Source organism: Zeus faber, assembly GCF_960531495.2.
Source record: "Zeus faber genome assembly, chromosome: 22".
Taxonomy (NCBI): Eukaryota; Metazoa; Chordata; class Actinopteri; order Zeiformes; family Zeidae; genus Zeus; species Zeus faber.
In genome coordinates, this window is record NC_137209.1 from 15,497,456 (window position 1) to 15,510,581 (window position 13,126).

A 13,126-nucleotide genomic window follows, 5' to 3' on the forward strand; every position below is an offset into this window, starting at 1 on the left:
GGATAGCAGTTCTCTGTTTATTAGTAGATCTATAACATATAATTAATAAAGTTCTTGCTATGATATGATAACACTGCAGTCTTTGACTGAGCTGACGTGTGAGCAGCGGCATTCACGGAAGAGGGTTAAATGACGTTAAACCTCTAGTGACACGTATTGGATGGCTTTGGAACACACACATTCACACACAGGCACACACATCTGCACAAAATGTCACTATTAATAACCCCCCCAGATTCCACACTGGCATGACACGGCGTGATGATTTGTAGCCTTTGATATTCAAGCCCCCGTCTTAGTTAGAGTTATGATAATGGGGGAGGTCTAGTCTTTGCCAGTTTATGCTTCCCTTTTCCACATGGGTTTGTGGGTGTTGCGGTTGATGCTTTTGTTCTGATCTTTCCTCTTCCCTCGCTCCCCGCTTTCTCTCTTTCACTCTGGTTTCCAGAATGGTCTCAATGCACTTCACCTGGCGGCGAAAGAGGGCCACCTGGATCTGGTCCAGGAGCTGCTGGATAGAGGCTCTGCAGTGGACTCAGCCACAAAGGTAGACCACCCCTCGTGCCTCCCGTCCTGTTTGGCCCTTGGATGAAATGTGTGTTAGAATGATGAGAAGTGGCTGGCCATTGGTCAAGTTTTAGTTATCCTGTTGATTCTAAGGGTAAATAAGTGCTAGGCCGAGCCGGACTCAATCTGTGGTCAAACTTGATTGGATGGGGAAGGAGAGATGTGACCCAACTACCCGGTATGTGACACCTGATACCTTGATGCTAACCTTTACCACAAGATATTACGGCTTATTCCACATCGACCCTGTTTGTTCTTGTACCATGGGCAAGGATTACAGGCGTGATTGTTCTGTCGATATTTGAGCCAGTTTTAAAGGGGATCTATTCAAGATTCAAGATTCAAGATTCAAGATTCAAGATTTTTATTTGTCACATACATATACATACTTTCATACATATATGCAGTGAAATGTAATGCAACGCACCCGGTGATTTCACACAATATGTTCTAGGAAAAAAAAAAAAATTCTTTCTAATAGACCGACTAACTGACTCCTAAAACGTAATACAGTAGTTGAATACTTACAGAATAAAATAAAAATATATAGAATAAAATAAAATACAATAAAAATAAACTGAAATAAAATGGAATAGATAGAAGGAATATGCTTATGTATATACAGCAGTTATATATATAATATATATATATATATATATATAATATATATAATATATATAATATATCTATTATGCTTTTCCTTATTTTCTGTCATATATATAATGTTACAATGTTGGATGTTTATATAAGACATGGCCAAAGTGTCAAATAATGAGGGAAAGTAAGGAGTAAGGAAGGAGTAAGGAAGTAATCGCTCTGAAAAAAAACATCTTTTGTTTTGTTTCTCAAAATAAAACCAATTAAATGATGTGGTTTTATTGTCGATATATTTTTTACTTTATTTTTTTTCCCAACGTTTACATGAGACAAAAAATCCCCGCGTGCGAGAGCTGTGGTGTCCGTGTCTCCCACGCACCTGGAGCATGGCAACCAAAGTCAAAACAAACTTTTTAATTAGACCGTGTAGATCGAATATGAATAAAAAGATTCAGCAACTGGCCTGCCTATTTCCCCTCTCAAATTTGCTCAGAAACAGATTTTAATGGACTGATAAGGTGAAATCAGATAAAGTTTACAGAGTACATAAAGCAGAGCCCGGAGTAAAGCTCAAACCCCATTGGCTCACAGCACCTGGAACTTGTACTCAAACCCCATTGGCTCAGAACTAGGGGCTCGGCTGCTCACTGAAACAGCCAGTTTTGGAACAGTCCGGGTTTAGAGGCATGTCACAATGGCTCGAATGCACAGTCTGAGTGGTACTTTCAGCAAACCAGAGACCTATATTAACAGGTGTAAAAAGGAGCATGACAGGTCCTCTTTAAGGTGATATCTTTGTTGCTGGCCGTCGTTGCATCGTAGTGGCGGCCCGGCTTGCATAGCTGAACTGCTTGAGAGGATGAGTCATTTTGCATGTACCTGTATAAACTTTATCGGTCTGACATTCTACTCGGTTGTCCATGTCTCCACCCTCCAGAAAGGAAACACGGCGCTCCACATAGCCTCGCTAGCTGGCCAGGCCGAGGTAGTGAAGATCCTGGTCAAACGTGGAGCCGACATCAACTCACAGTCTCAGGTGACTCTTCTCCCGATGCACCTGACGTTGTCATCTCCTAAAAAGCCAATGAAACATCACTGATGTCTTATTCCACCGCCAAAGCAATGTGTGTGTGTGTGTGTGTGTATGTGTGTGTGTGTGTGTGTGTATGGTTTGTGTATGGTGTGTGTGTGTGCATGTGCGTGTGTGTGTTGTAGAATGGCTTCACACCACTCTACATGGCAGCTCAGGAGAATCATCTGGATGTGGTGCGATACCTCTTGGAGAATGGAGGCAACCAGAGCACTGCTACAGAGGTGAGAAGCTTACCTATCTATATATATATATATGTATATATATATACATATATATATATATATATATATATATATAGATTAGTACGCGATGCATTTGTGTAACAGTAGTTCATTCTGGGCTACCTTATTAGTATTAGTTCCTTTTTAACGATCTTTCTTCCTTGACTTCAGTTCTATAGGCACAGGAAAGAAAGGGCGTCGCCTCTATTTTAAATATTCAAGTCAAATGTGAATCTCAATCGGCCAAATTTGAAAAACTGCGACATGAATATTATTTAGCCAGTTAAAGCTAGAGAGAAAAAAAAACGTTGACGTGTTCTTCGATTACTCTTGCTGTTTTTTCCCAAAGAGAACATCGAGGTGTGCTTAGTCATTGATCGCAATTACGCAACACCATGGTAACACTGTATATACAAAGCAGATTCTCACCAATGCAAAAAAATGCCCTCAAGGCCTCGGTGGACTTTAGGCTTGCTGCTACTGTGGATACTGTGTTGCGTCTGAAAGGATGCACCACCCCACGTGACCAACTTTCCTTCCCGACCACCCCTGAACCTCCGTTCCCCGGCGCTCTCTCCGCGACCCCAGGACGGCTTCACCCCGCTGGCCATCGCCCTGCAGCAAGGCCACAACCAGGTGGTCTCCATCCTGCTGGAGAACGACACCAAGGGCAAGGTCCGCCTGCCCGCCCTTCACATCGCGGCGCGCAAGGACGACACCAAGTCGGCCGCCCTGCTCCTCCAGAACGACCACAACGCCGACGTGCAGTCCAAGGTAACGCCGCCGCGTGGCGGGGGCGGGCGGGGTCTGGTCCGTGTCCTGCGTTGATGCGCGAGCTTCTGACGTCTTTTTCCAATGCGTGTGGGCGCGACCACGTTGCGTCCGTGAAGACTCCCCTTTTTTAATAAGAGGCGAGTCAAGTCGGTGTCGGGCTTTCTCCGGACGAGGCGATGGCGGTGGAAGGCACTGGGGGCTCCTGAACGATGTCCCGGCATATCAGAGTTCCTGGGGTTCTGGTGTTGTGGATCCATTTGTGTGTATATATTCCATCTCTCTTTTTCTCTCGCTCTTTCTGTCTCCCATCAAAGAGCTCCTCCAGCCGATTTCACTTCCTGCCTCCCCTTTCTCCAAAATGGAAAAATGGGGTTGTGGTTAGTAATCGAATGTCACCTATTAGCACCACTGAGGCAACTGGTGATAAAGCAAAGCAGAGTCTCACCAATACTGCAAAATGCTGTGGGACCGTTCTCGCTCAGGCGATGAAGCAAATGTTTTCATTTTGCGGTGAGCGGGCACGCCGGCTCGGATAATAACTATTAAAATAATAATCGATCGTACCGTGAGCGATAACTTTCAAACTCAAACTTCACTGAAACCACCGACAAAATGCCAAAACTTCTGGAGATGGCCTTTTAGTGTTAAGTGCACCCGCAACATTCGGTCCTGCCGATAACTCTCTCTCTCTTTGTCTCTCCCTCACTTTCTCCTTTTCTGTAACTGCCTCCGTCACCCCCGTCAGGGCACCTTTCCTCCCTCTCCACCGTCTCTTGGGTGTAGCACTGTCCTCACTGCGTGGAGTGTCCCACTGTTGGCAGGTTGTATCTGTCACCTGCGGTGCTAACCGGGGGGATTGCAATGCGATCGTTTGTCATTCTGAAAAGTGTGTGTTCGGCGCTTGGAAAACGGTTCCGAATCAGTCGTGATTTCGAGATTGGAGAAACGGGGGCAAGCGTTTGGCTCCAGGGCAGCCGCCGCCCGGCGTACGCAGGGCGCGCACGGCGATGCCGATGCCGCTCCTCATCGTGACTCATAAGAGACGACCCGGTGGAGCGGCTATAAACGGCGGCGCACACAAACCGCAATGCACACGCAAATAGAAATTCACAGGCGCAGCTCCGAGATTACATCTGGAGCGCGGCCCAGCGGCAGCGAGGTGGATCTGTTCTGTTCCAAATCAAAGCCACACTTGAGTACAAATAGAGATATCTTACTCAAAAAACTACTCCGGTAGAAGTGGAAGTCACTCATTAGAATACTACTTGTGTTAAAGTCGTAAAGTAGCTGATATCAAATGTACTTAAGTATCAAAAGTGAAAGTAAATACTATGGAGAAAAATTTGCCATGAGCTTAGTTTTCGTTTTTGCTCTGATTTTATTCTGGTTGCCACTATTTCTGTATTTTTTCCAAGTGTAAGAGGCACTTTATTCAGTAAGATGCATCTTTCACTCTGACATAAGAAAACATTTGTCATAACGGCCAGGGCTGTTCATCTCCATCAGATGTAGCGGGTGCAGCTGCAGGTGCAGGTGCAGGTGCAGCAGCATCACTGCTGGAGGAGGTCGCCGCTGCGGTCGTCGCTCTCCAACGCGCGGCTCTAGTTGTGGCTCTCTGGGACGTGCCTGTGCTTGTTCAGTAGCAATGCTACTAGACTTGCTGTCACACGGGCAGGGTTGCCAGGTCTCAAAGACAAACCCAGCTGCCCCCAACCTGTGAACAAAAAAAAAAAAAAACCCAACCCGCTTCAACAATTAAAAAGTAGCCCAATTCCGCAGGAAAACTGCAGACCTGGCAACTCTGAACACAGGCTTGAGAGTGTTTGCTTACACTTCGCTTGCTGGCTGATATGACCCTTGATTCTTATGACATGAACATGAACCTGGTGATAACTGGCTTTCACCAACATCATTTACTAGAGGGCGGAGCACGCGGGAGAACGTCCGGAGCGGAGTTTCAATGATATTCTTTGACACCCGCGTCGCATTTTAACGGCTGAAGCGTCTCTGGTAGTAAATGTTTAAAGTTGGGGGACAATACTGCCCCCTGGCCGCAGCAGATGCAATAACATCCTGTTGCGGCAGGAGGGTCACGCCAGCGTCCGTACAGGTACAGTCGGGAGTTCTTAGTGTGTGTGTGTGTGTGTGTGTGTGTGTGTGTGTGGCAAATGGTAGCCTAACTGAACCGATGTTTCCCCTCTCCCGTCCACTCCCCCTCGACCCCTGCTGCTTCAGATGATGGTCAATAGGACTACAGAGGTATACAAACTCACACGCCTCCTCTCACCTCCCGCCACCACACTCACACACACTCTCTCTCTCACACACACACACACACACACACACACACACGGTCTCGCTGTAGTCATTTTTTGTTTGTTGGTTTTGGTTTGTTTGGCATCCCTCACTGTCAATCCCACTTCCTCCCATGGACACGTCCCGTCACGCCGCGCCGGTTCATTCTGCAGCTCAGCCTTGTGGTGTTTTTGGTCATTTATTTATTTTATTTTGCTGTGTCGGGCCAACGTGCACAACCGACGAGAATGTTCAGCTGTTTTTTTCTTTGTTTTTTTTTTATCCGTTCATTTTGATCACTTTTTTTTTTTTTTCGTTTTGTCCTTCATTTGACGTGTTTGCCGTGCCTCCGTGTGAATTTTTAATCGATTTATTTGTGGTTCCGTGATTGTTTGTTGGTTCATTCATTTTCACAAGCACAGAACATGACTTTCGTTTTGTCACAACATTCAGAATATTTCCCCCTCCGGTCATTGTGGGATTGCCGAGAGATATTGCATTTACGTACGTTGCCCTTGCACTTCATTCCGACCTATTGTCAACATTACGATAATGACAATAACGCAAATATGATCATTCATAATAAATAATCACGTGGGGGAGAATATGTGCGGCTGGAAACTGAATTTGCATCATTCGTATCTGAATTTGAATTGCTCAACTTGGAAAATTGCATTTGAAAAAACTGAATTTGAATGGGGCATCACTGGAAATATGAATATGATTTACTATGACACTGGATTCATTTGCTCTGGCGCTGCACTGGACGCTCACAGACGAGTCAAACGGGTCCCGCAAATTCCAACTCAGTTCGCAGGCGCGTTGCGAGACTCACACGCGGTTGGAGCGGCTCCGTCCCCCGGAAGTGGATCTCCCTTAACCCCGAGACCTCGGCGGAAGGTACAACGCTGTACATAGTTATTTAAAGAGTGACGTGAACTACTCAGCCCATGAACCGTTGTGGAGGATTCCTTCCTCACGGCGTCCAACCGAACGCTAGTTTAGAGCGCCTCTCCTTGAATTCAACGTTTCACTTTGTTATTATTGTTATTATTGTTATTATTATGATCGTGTTTACAGTGATACTTCTAGTGTAGAGTTCTGGGGCGTCAGTAAGTCACTCGCCGGCATTGACTGCGGTAAGCAGTTCCACGGTAACGCCGAGCGCCACCAATCAGAGACGTCGCTGTTCCACCTTAGGCGTGTGGGGCAGTGCGGTGCGTCTCTGCGGCGCTTTTCTTAAAGCTGGGGTTAGGGTTTTATTTTGTTGTTGTTGTTGTTTTTTTTTCTTACGGACCTGAAGCCAATGCGTCGTCCTTTCACAACCTCCCAGCTCGTGGCCGTTCGACCTGGGCCGCTTTCGCCGCGGATGTGCGTCTCCAGTCGACTGACGCTGAACCGGGGGAGCGGAGTCGGCGCCCGGCGCAATTTTCACTTTTGCAACGTTACGTTCGCGTTCAGGGCGGATGGGGATTCAGTCCCGAGCGAATAAGCTCGGTTTGAAATGAGGCAAACATTCGGATTCGGTTTTTCCATGCAGTTATAAATGATAAACAATACAAAGTCAAATGATGTGACTCGAATTCAGTTCCTGGTGGCGCATATTTCTGCCCAATATAATAATAATAATAATAATAAAAATGGTAATCATTATTATTATTAATAATAATAATAATATTGTTGTTGCTGCTGTTATTATTATAATCATTATTATTTTATCAGGAATAATCTCCCTTGGTTCACCATTCAAATGACCACACGCTTCCTACAGCTGCATATCTATCTCCCTGTTGATTCGCCGCTTCGGACGCAGTCACATTGAGCGGTTGTTGCTCTCGGCAACCCCCACGCCCTTTCCCCCGGAGAAATGTGCATCTCCAGTCGCCAATAATGCTCCGCGCCGCATCCGATTGAGATCTGTGTCCCATCCGTTTTTTTTTGTTTGTTTGTTGTTTGTTTTTTTTTTTATAAACCAGTTCTGATCATGTGAATCGCTCGATGTTGCGCTGGAAACATCTTACTGTTTGTTGTTATTCGTCTGTTGCTGTGCTGCATGATATGTAGAGATGCGCTATGAACTATAGCTTCTGAGAACAAAAGGAAAGAAAGTGTGTTGCATTAACATGAGAGAATTCCTAATTTACTGGGTGTTAGCATGCTTGGCATTCGAAACCTCAATCCCAAACATATTTAAGAATATTCGCATGGAGATTAATAATAATAATAATAATAATAATAATAATAATGACCTGGCTTTCGAAACCAGGCATTGGTTAGCATGTTGCATCCAAAGCTACGTTGATTTGCACCATTCAAAGCTTTTAACTGTGTAAGGCTTCTCTTTTCCTTTCTATAAAAACAAAACATCACGTTAGTCACTGTATTCTTCACACCTTTGTAAACAATGTTTTCACATTAAATCGGACCATGACTTTCAGAATGGCAAGGTAAGGCAAGAATTTCACACTTTCACTTTCAACCTCTAATCTCTAATTTCCTCAGTATTTCCTATTATCGTTTTTTTTCTTTTGAACATGAATGAACTTGAGAGACGTACAGTTTACATAGTGCACTTTGGTGTCGGTCCAAAACGTATAGTTCTGGTTATTATTTTGGGTTCACTGTTGTACATGTACTGTTTTATTTTCTTTTTCCCTGTTCGGTAGATGGATTGGTAGCTAGTGTTGTCTGTCCTTGTTTGTCGTCGATCTTGATAGCACCCTGTGTGTACTGTACGTCTATTCATTTCCGCTTCTGTTGATTTTCCTTTTAAAGGATCGGTTACCCATTTTTTATTTTTATTTTTTTTAATTAAGTTATCGGTTGCTGTCATTTATAACTGTTCATTGCACAACCCTCTACTATTGAGAGACTTACCACTGCAGCTCTCACTGTGCTTGAATGGAGTCCAAATGGAGTAGATGTTCAAGCCTTTTTGGAAAACCGTAAGCTCCCAATGCTGACGTACAGTCTTTATATCCGTGCATTTATCCGATTTTTCAGGGCTGGCACATCTGCCAATCAGCTCCTTTGGGCTACATCCACACCACCGTAATAGACTAGAAAACAGGAAGTTGCGCCGCTTCCTACTGGCAACCTGCTGTAGCCAACCGTCCACTCTGGATGTACGGCGCCATTTGCCAAATCGAAGATGATATGGCCATTATTCAAAACAGGTTCAGAAGACGCTCGACGAAACGCCTGACTGTAATGGGAGTTTCGCGTTTTTTTTTTTTTTTTTTTTTTTTTTTTGAAAAGGGGATTTAAATAATTTGAATGTTTAAACGTTTGCCCCTTTGGACTGCATGTAAGCACTGTGGGAAGCTGCGGCAGAGCGGTACGCTTCTCTTTAGGAAGACGTTGAGCGAGGTTGTGCCACAAACACTTATACGTAACTGATGGGAACCAACTTTTTAATAAGGCCCCTTTGAAAAATAGCCTCCCTATCCGCTAAGTTTGTTTCCTAATTAGCAACTTTTATTACAACTTTTTCATTGGGTTCCCTTAAAACTTGCATGCTTCTTTCATGTGTTTTTGTGTGTTTTGGTTGCGGGGGATGTATGCGGGGTGTGTGGGCTTGCCCTCAAATTGGGGAAAATAGTTTCCTTTTCAGTTTGGTTTTGATTTTCAGAATGCTGTTTTCGTTCAAAAGTTTGCTTTTTGTTTTCGTTTTGCTTCGTGTTTGTCTGTGATGCTCGATGCGACCGGTGCATGCAGGGATAGAAGGAGAAATCTATTAACTCGGGGCAATGTTAAAATTCCAAGGAAGTTAAGGAAGGGCTGTTTCCTGACAACTCTTGTTCCCCCTTTCCCCTCTCTCTCTCTCTCTCTCTCTCTCTCTCTCTCTCTCTCTCTCTCTCTCTCTCTCTCTCTCTCTCTCTCTCTCTCTCGTGCGCGCTCTTGCTCTCTCCTTTCTGTCTCCCAGAGTGGATTCACACCCCTGCACATCGCCGCCCACTATGGGAATGTTAACGTAGCCACACTGTTGCTGAACCGCGGGGCGGCCGTGGACTTTACTGCAAGGGTAGGGTACCACACACGCACATACAATACTGTATAATATCTCAAAGTTAACTGTTAAGCATGATAATGCTTGTGGTCCCAGATGAATACATATATAAACCATAATACGCACTTAGAGCTATGGATGAGTAGATCTGAATTTTTATGAAGTTTACTAAGCTATTACCGTGTCTACAGTCTAAGTCATTTAAGTTATTTAAAAGTCCTCCAGCCAGGCTTAGAGCCGGTCGGCCTATTATTTAAAATCTCGGCTGCGACACTATGAACGGCATCAACTATATTGACCAGCGTACTGGCCTGTATCCGGTTCTAGTATCCTGACAAATATTGTTGTGTGCCGAGTAGCTTTGGTTTCACTTCATCGAATATCAAAATCATTTTGACCGCCTTTCACAGAATGGGATTACGCCGCTGCATGTGGCCTCCAAGCGTGGTAACACCAACATGGTGCAATTGCTGCTCGACCGGGGCTCCCAAATCGACGCAAAGACAAGGGTGAGTACTCCACGTGACGTGACGTTTTTTTTTGTACGTGGGTCCGTATTTCTGCACTTCCCCAATGTGCCTGTGAAACAGTGCTGGGAACTGCAGCGCTCCAGCCCATCCTGGCGCATTCCCGTGGGCCTGACAGATACCCAATTAGTTTACACATTCCCAGCCCCCCTCTGCACCCTCGACTGCTGGCTTTCCAATCAGCTTAAAAAATTGACAGTGCCAACAAATCCTCAACAGAGGCCAATCCCTATCTCTAACCTCCCCCCAAACCCCTTTTGTGTTCATCTACCTCATGTCCAGGCGGTCGATTGAACGACCTGCAATGGGGGACTCGTTGAGATTCAGATTCAGAGATCCAGTATCCAAGTCGAGGTGTCATCAGCCCTCGCCAGGACATGTCACAACATTCTGTCCTGTCTTGCCCCGCGTGTCACTTATGTCTGCCTGGGACCGAGTACCGGCGTACCGAGTATGAGATTGAGATGTTGGTCAACCTGTTTTCTTCTCTGAGCCCTTCACCGGATGTTGATGGAATCCTAAACCATTGCCGCGTTTGTTTTAGGATGGGCATTGCGTTGGCTCATTATTACCTTGTAACATCTCACCACAGTAAGCCCAAAGGTCCTCTAACGTACAGTTTGCTACCTCGATCCCAGCTGACATCAGGCTCAAAATGTCAGCCAGTTGTTGTCCTCAGCTTAGCCTGGGGTCATGGTGGGACAGTGGATTAAAACTTCAGCACCAGACATTTTGACGTCTGCTGCTGTGTTAGCGGTGCCCCCTGTGCCAGCACAGTGCTGGCCAAAACAGTAAATGGCTGTTATTAGCGATCCATAAATACTATGTGGCTAATATATCCACAGTATCCACCCAACATCAACATCAGGGCAGCTTTTCACTTAAGCCCCTAGGTAGGTTCAGGACAGGACATTCATGTAGTGTATGTGATGGCAGTTGGCGATTAAAATTCACAGTTAGCGCTTGCCAATAGGGCAATCTAATGAGCTGACATCTGTAGCATCTGTTCTGGTAGTTGAATCTAGGGTATATCCACTCTGACACGTACCGTGACTGTTGCATTTTTTTTTTTTTTACACATTACAGCAAGACCATGTGTAAGCGATAATGCACGGAACTTTCGCGTAGCGTAAAACTAGCAATAACAGGAGCACATTAATATGGACTCACCTCATGAGAAGGCACCAAATGCTTGACGTCTGGCTGAAGGGACGACAAGTCTCAGGTGAAGATCTGGGTCAACATTCAGTTTATTCCTGCATTTCGTCTTCAATGCCACAAGTGCCGAAAAGCCAATCTCACAGAGATACGTCGTCGGGAAAGGCGTCGGAATTCGCACAGCTCTGTTGGACAGACGGGGATTTGCGTTCTCGGTACGTGACGTTTCCATGACTTTCTTCTTTCCCTCGTACTCTTTGAGTTTATAATCGAAATATCAAGCGGCTTGGACATGTCCTGGTGGTGTTTTGTCTCGAGGTGACGGCGCAGTTGCCACGGCTTCAGAGCTTCGTTTGATAAAATCTCGGAACACACCACGCACAGCGGTAACGGTTCGTCTTACGTGCCCGCCCAAAAAAAAATCCCAACGATAAATATTCAGCGCTGTACTTTATCCGAACCTTTCTTTTTTGTTTGACAGGCGGGACCGTCCCGCCTGTCCGCCTTTCCTTTTCAGTGTGCCTGAGGCTAGCCAACCATCCATTCTGATTATCACCGCAAGTTCAAAAATGTACAGGTGCACGTCGATCGTGGTCCCGCTTGGACGTAGTACGCCCTAACATAAGTTCCTATCTATCAGTAATGATGCATTTTTGAAAGTTTTAAAGAAAACTACCATGAAATTATTATTGTTTTTTACATTTGAAAACGTTTTTGTAATTAATATATATATATATATATATATATATATATATATATATAATTTTTTTCCCCCCAATAAAATAGATGTGTTTTCCCATGATTTGGCGGCCCACTTGCAATAGGTTGTTGACCAGCTAGTTTGACTGAGCTAGTAGAGGTTTCCTGAGCGCAGCCGAGCCAGCTGACTGGAAATGACTGAACTTAAATACCTTTTTGCGTTTGGACGCCCTCCAGGATGGCCTGACCCCGCTGCACTGTGCGGCCCGGAGCGGACACGACCCCGCCGTGGAGCTGCTGCTGGAGCGAGGAGCGCCCATGTTGGCCCGCACCAAGGTGCCTGTCTTTCCGCCTTGTCCGTCTCGCTGTCGCTCCTTCCCCTCAACCCAAACTGAATTCGGGTCCCTGACCTCCGCTCTCCCCCCTCCTTTACCAGAACGGCCTGTCCCCCCTGCACATGGCCGCCCAGGGCGACCACGTGGAGTGTGTCAAGCACCTGCTGCAGCACAAGGCGCCCGTCGACGACGTCACCCTGGACTACCTGACGGCGCTTCACGTGGCTGCCCACTGCGGCCATTACCGGGTCACCAAGCTGCTGCTGGACAAGAGGGCCAACCCCAACGCCAGGGCACTGGTACTGCTTCAATCCAACGCACGCATTAGATACACAAATTTATACTTTTGTTTTGCAGCCTCACAGCAGCATACATAAAAAAATAGTATAAGTAATTGTAATAAATGAAAAAAATTAAATATATATATATATATATATATATATATATATATATATATATATATATATATATATATATATATATATATAAAATAAATAAATAAAAAAGTGGCAAGATGCCTAAACCTACGAAGAGGCTAAGAAATAGAAAGCCTAAAAATGTACAATTAACAATAACCATAAACCTATCAATAAACCAGAAACATAAAACAAAAAATAAACAATGAACAATAAAAAGTTGGCAATATGCAATGGTCTTGCATATGGTCAAAAAATAATGGTAAATAAAAACAAAATGAAAAATAAACTGAAAAATGTACAAAACATTGAAATGAAAACAATGAATTATATAAAAAACTGAAAAATATAACAATAAATACTGTACAATAAACCTAAAATACATTAACAATAAATAATTTAGCTCTGTATCAACAAGTCATATTTCACAGAAAT

The 13,126-nt window shown here is 44.7% G+C and overlaps 1 protein-coding gene across 1 annotated transcript in view; it reads left to right on the forward strand.

Moving 5' to 3' along the window:
• The window catches only part of ank2b (ankyrin 2b, neuronal), a gene marked incomplete at its 5' end in the record, with an annotated part of 90,251 nt that overhangs the window by 14,505 nt on the left and 62,620 nt on the right, over positions 1-13,126 (forward strand). The window contains 10 exons of the mRNA XM_080023235.1: positions 449-547; positions 2,102-2,200; positions 2,380-2,478; positions 3,067-3,252; positions 5,488-5,511; positions 7,986-7,994; positions 9,473-9,571; positions 9,967-10,065; positions 12,178-12,276; positions 12,377-12,574. Coding sequence (XP_079879361.1) covers positions 449-547; positions 2,102-2,200; positions 2,380-2,478; positions 3,067-3,252; positions 5,488-5,511; positions 7,986-7,994; positions 9,473-9,571; positions 9,967-10,065; positions 12,178-12,276; positions 12,377-12,574 — 1,011 coding nt within the window. The remainder of the gene's footprint in view (positions 1-448; positions 548-2,101; positions 2,201-2,379; positions 2,479-3,066; positions 3,253-5,487; positions 5,512-7,985; positions 7,995-9,472; positions 9,572-9,966; positions 10,066-12,177; positions 12,277-12,376; positions 12,575-13,126) is intronic.